General features: G+C 47.0%; 1 protein-coding gene across 1 annotated transcript; it reads right to left on the reverse strand.

The window, feature by feature from the left end:
* Positions 1–397: 397 nt before the first annotated feature.
* On the reverse strand, positions 398–1,666 carry LOC129753753 (uncharacterized). The gene has a single exon (XM_055749599.1). The coding sequence runs from the start codon at positions 1,664–1,666 to the stop codon at positions 398–400; it is 1,269 nt and encodes a 422-aa protein (XP_055605574.1).
* Between the last annotated feature and the right edge of the window lie 526 nt (positions 1,667–2,192).

Consider the following 2,192-nt stretch of genomic DNA (forward strand, 5'->3'; position numbering starts at 1 on the left):
TATCCATATATTCATATTTTCATAATTAAATGACGGGGAGGGGAAGGGCCATCCGGACACCCGATCGAAACGATGTGGGAAGGTAGAGTGCACTGGGCAGTTACCTTCGCATCACATCGCCGAGAGAGGGCGGGTTCGTCTACACATCCTATGGAACATTCCACATCATAATAGCTAAACTTCCTGATTATTGGCAATAGATTGTTCTTTCGGCGGAGACAAACCATCCTTACCCTAACTGAACTGTACTAGTTACTCTACTAGAACCTTCACTCCCTTGGAACAGTCCGCTCAAAGGCAGTTTAGAGTTAGTAAACATGAGATTTGGATCAAGTTATGATGCGAGATAGTTCGCTGCAAACGGGCTGTGCCATGCTACATAGGATGGAAGATTACATCATACATCATACAACAACGAGTGATGTTTCCGTTGGCATTTGGAGCAGGACATCTTTGAAGGACAATCAATTGCTCGATGTCTTCGGCTTAGGCAATTGAAGCAAAGATTTTTTTCTCTTACGTTGCTGATCCTTTGGCTGACCGACATTTCGTTGAACTGGGGGCACTCGTAGATCCGGTGACCTCTGGCACAAAAATCACAGTTTTGCTCTTGTTGTGCTGGGGAAGTGGCCGTGTTGATCCTCGGATGTCTTGGTAGATTGAACCTCGAAACATGGCGATGCTTGGTAAAACCTATCTCGGCTGAGGATTGACAGCGCTCCAAGACGGACACCCTCTCCTTGAGAAAGTGAATAGTGTCTTCATATGTTGGCAGCTCACCCTTCCTGATAGTGGACTCCCACAGCTTCTTTGTCTCGTCATCCAAGGCACGAGAGATCAGGAACACCATCATGTATTCGGCTACCTCAGCGAAACCTTGGCCCAGAAACTTGAGGTTGTCGACATGACCATCAAAAGTCTCTACCAGAGACCTCAACTCGGTGAATGATTCGCTGTGTAACCTTTTCACACCCAGCAGGCCTGCTAGATGACGATCAATCATTCGTCGCTGGTCGGAATATCGTTCATCCAATAGTTGCCAAGCTCGAGCGTAGTTGCCGTCGGTGATAGTTTTGGCATCTATCAACCCGGCTGCGTCTCCAACTAGAGCCTTCTCAAGATGGTATAGCTTGATGCGATCTGGCTCGTTAGTTCTGTCGACCACATCCTGGAACATAACCTTAAACTTCTCCCATTGTTCGAAGCGACCATCGAACGTTGGTATTGCTCTGGGAAGAGAAGGTTGGATGACCAAAGGCGGCTGGCTGTTGGTGAGCTGCGGCTGCGGCTGCTGTTGCGGCTGTGGCAGTAGAGTTGGCGAAAGCTTGTCGAGCCAACTTTCTAGCATCATCGATACTTCCTCATGCAGGTCAACAAAGTTGAAATATTCGTCGTCATTTTCTTCACGCTCGGCTGGAGATGACTGGGCGAGGATTTCATTGTATTGCTTGGTGAACTCGGTTTTCGAACCTTCCACACTCCGCTGGTATACCTTTAACTGAGCAGGAGTTAGCTCAGCTCCTTCCTCTTCCGCCTGCTGCAGGATGGACTTTATCCTGGATACATTCCGCTGCGCTAGTCCACGGCTATGAATCAGCACCTCCAGCATGTCGTGATTCCTCACTGAATCAGGGCTGTTTTTCACTGGTGTTCTTTTTGGAGGCATGATGTTTCACTGTAAACACTACAGTACTTATGTTTTCTTCAAAGTTCACTTTTATTACTCAGTACTTTTTAAATTCAAAGTTCACTTTTTTACTCAGTACTTTTTTAATTCACTGATAGTCCTTTTCACATTTATTTGCATTTATTTTTGTCACCACTTTTCTCGATTAATTGTTCGTTTTCACTTTCTTTCAAACTTTTGCTTTTCTATTTGATATTTTTTCTCTGTGCTCCACTCCAACAATCCGCTTCCCGATTCACACTCTCTCAAAGACGGAGGTATTCCGTCTGAAGGTACCGGCTTTTTCATCCGGTTCGAAGGACCAATTCCATGTTGGAACTCGACTCGTGGACTGTATGTAGAGGGGCATTGGGAACGACCACTGGATGCCCGCTCCCCTTGCGGGATTGGGCCGGACAGGGCAACCCCCTGTGGTTGCCCAACCAGTGGAGGCAGGTCATTGGGGGACGCTGCCTGGAATGCCAAGACTAATCGACGATTGCCACCAAGACTAGCTAAACTCTTT

Source organism: Uranotaenia lowii, chromosome 3 (assembly GCF_029784155.1).
Source record: "Uranotaenia lowii strain MFRU-FL chromosome 3, ASM2978415v1, whole genome shotgun sequence".
Taxonomy (NCBI): Eukaryota; Metazoa; Arthropoda; class Insecta; order Diptera; family Culicidae; genus Uranotaenia; species Uranotaenia lowii.

Excerpts from the sequence above, each read along its gene's own strand:
- LOC129753753 (XM_055749599.1), bottom strand. The coding sequence starts at position 1,666 with ATGCCTCCAAAAAGAACACCAGTGAAAAACAGCCCTGATTCAGTGAGG.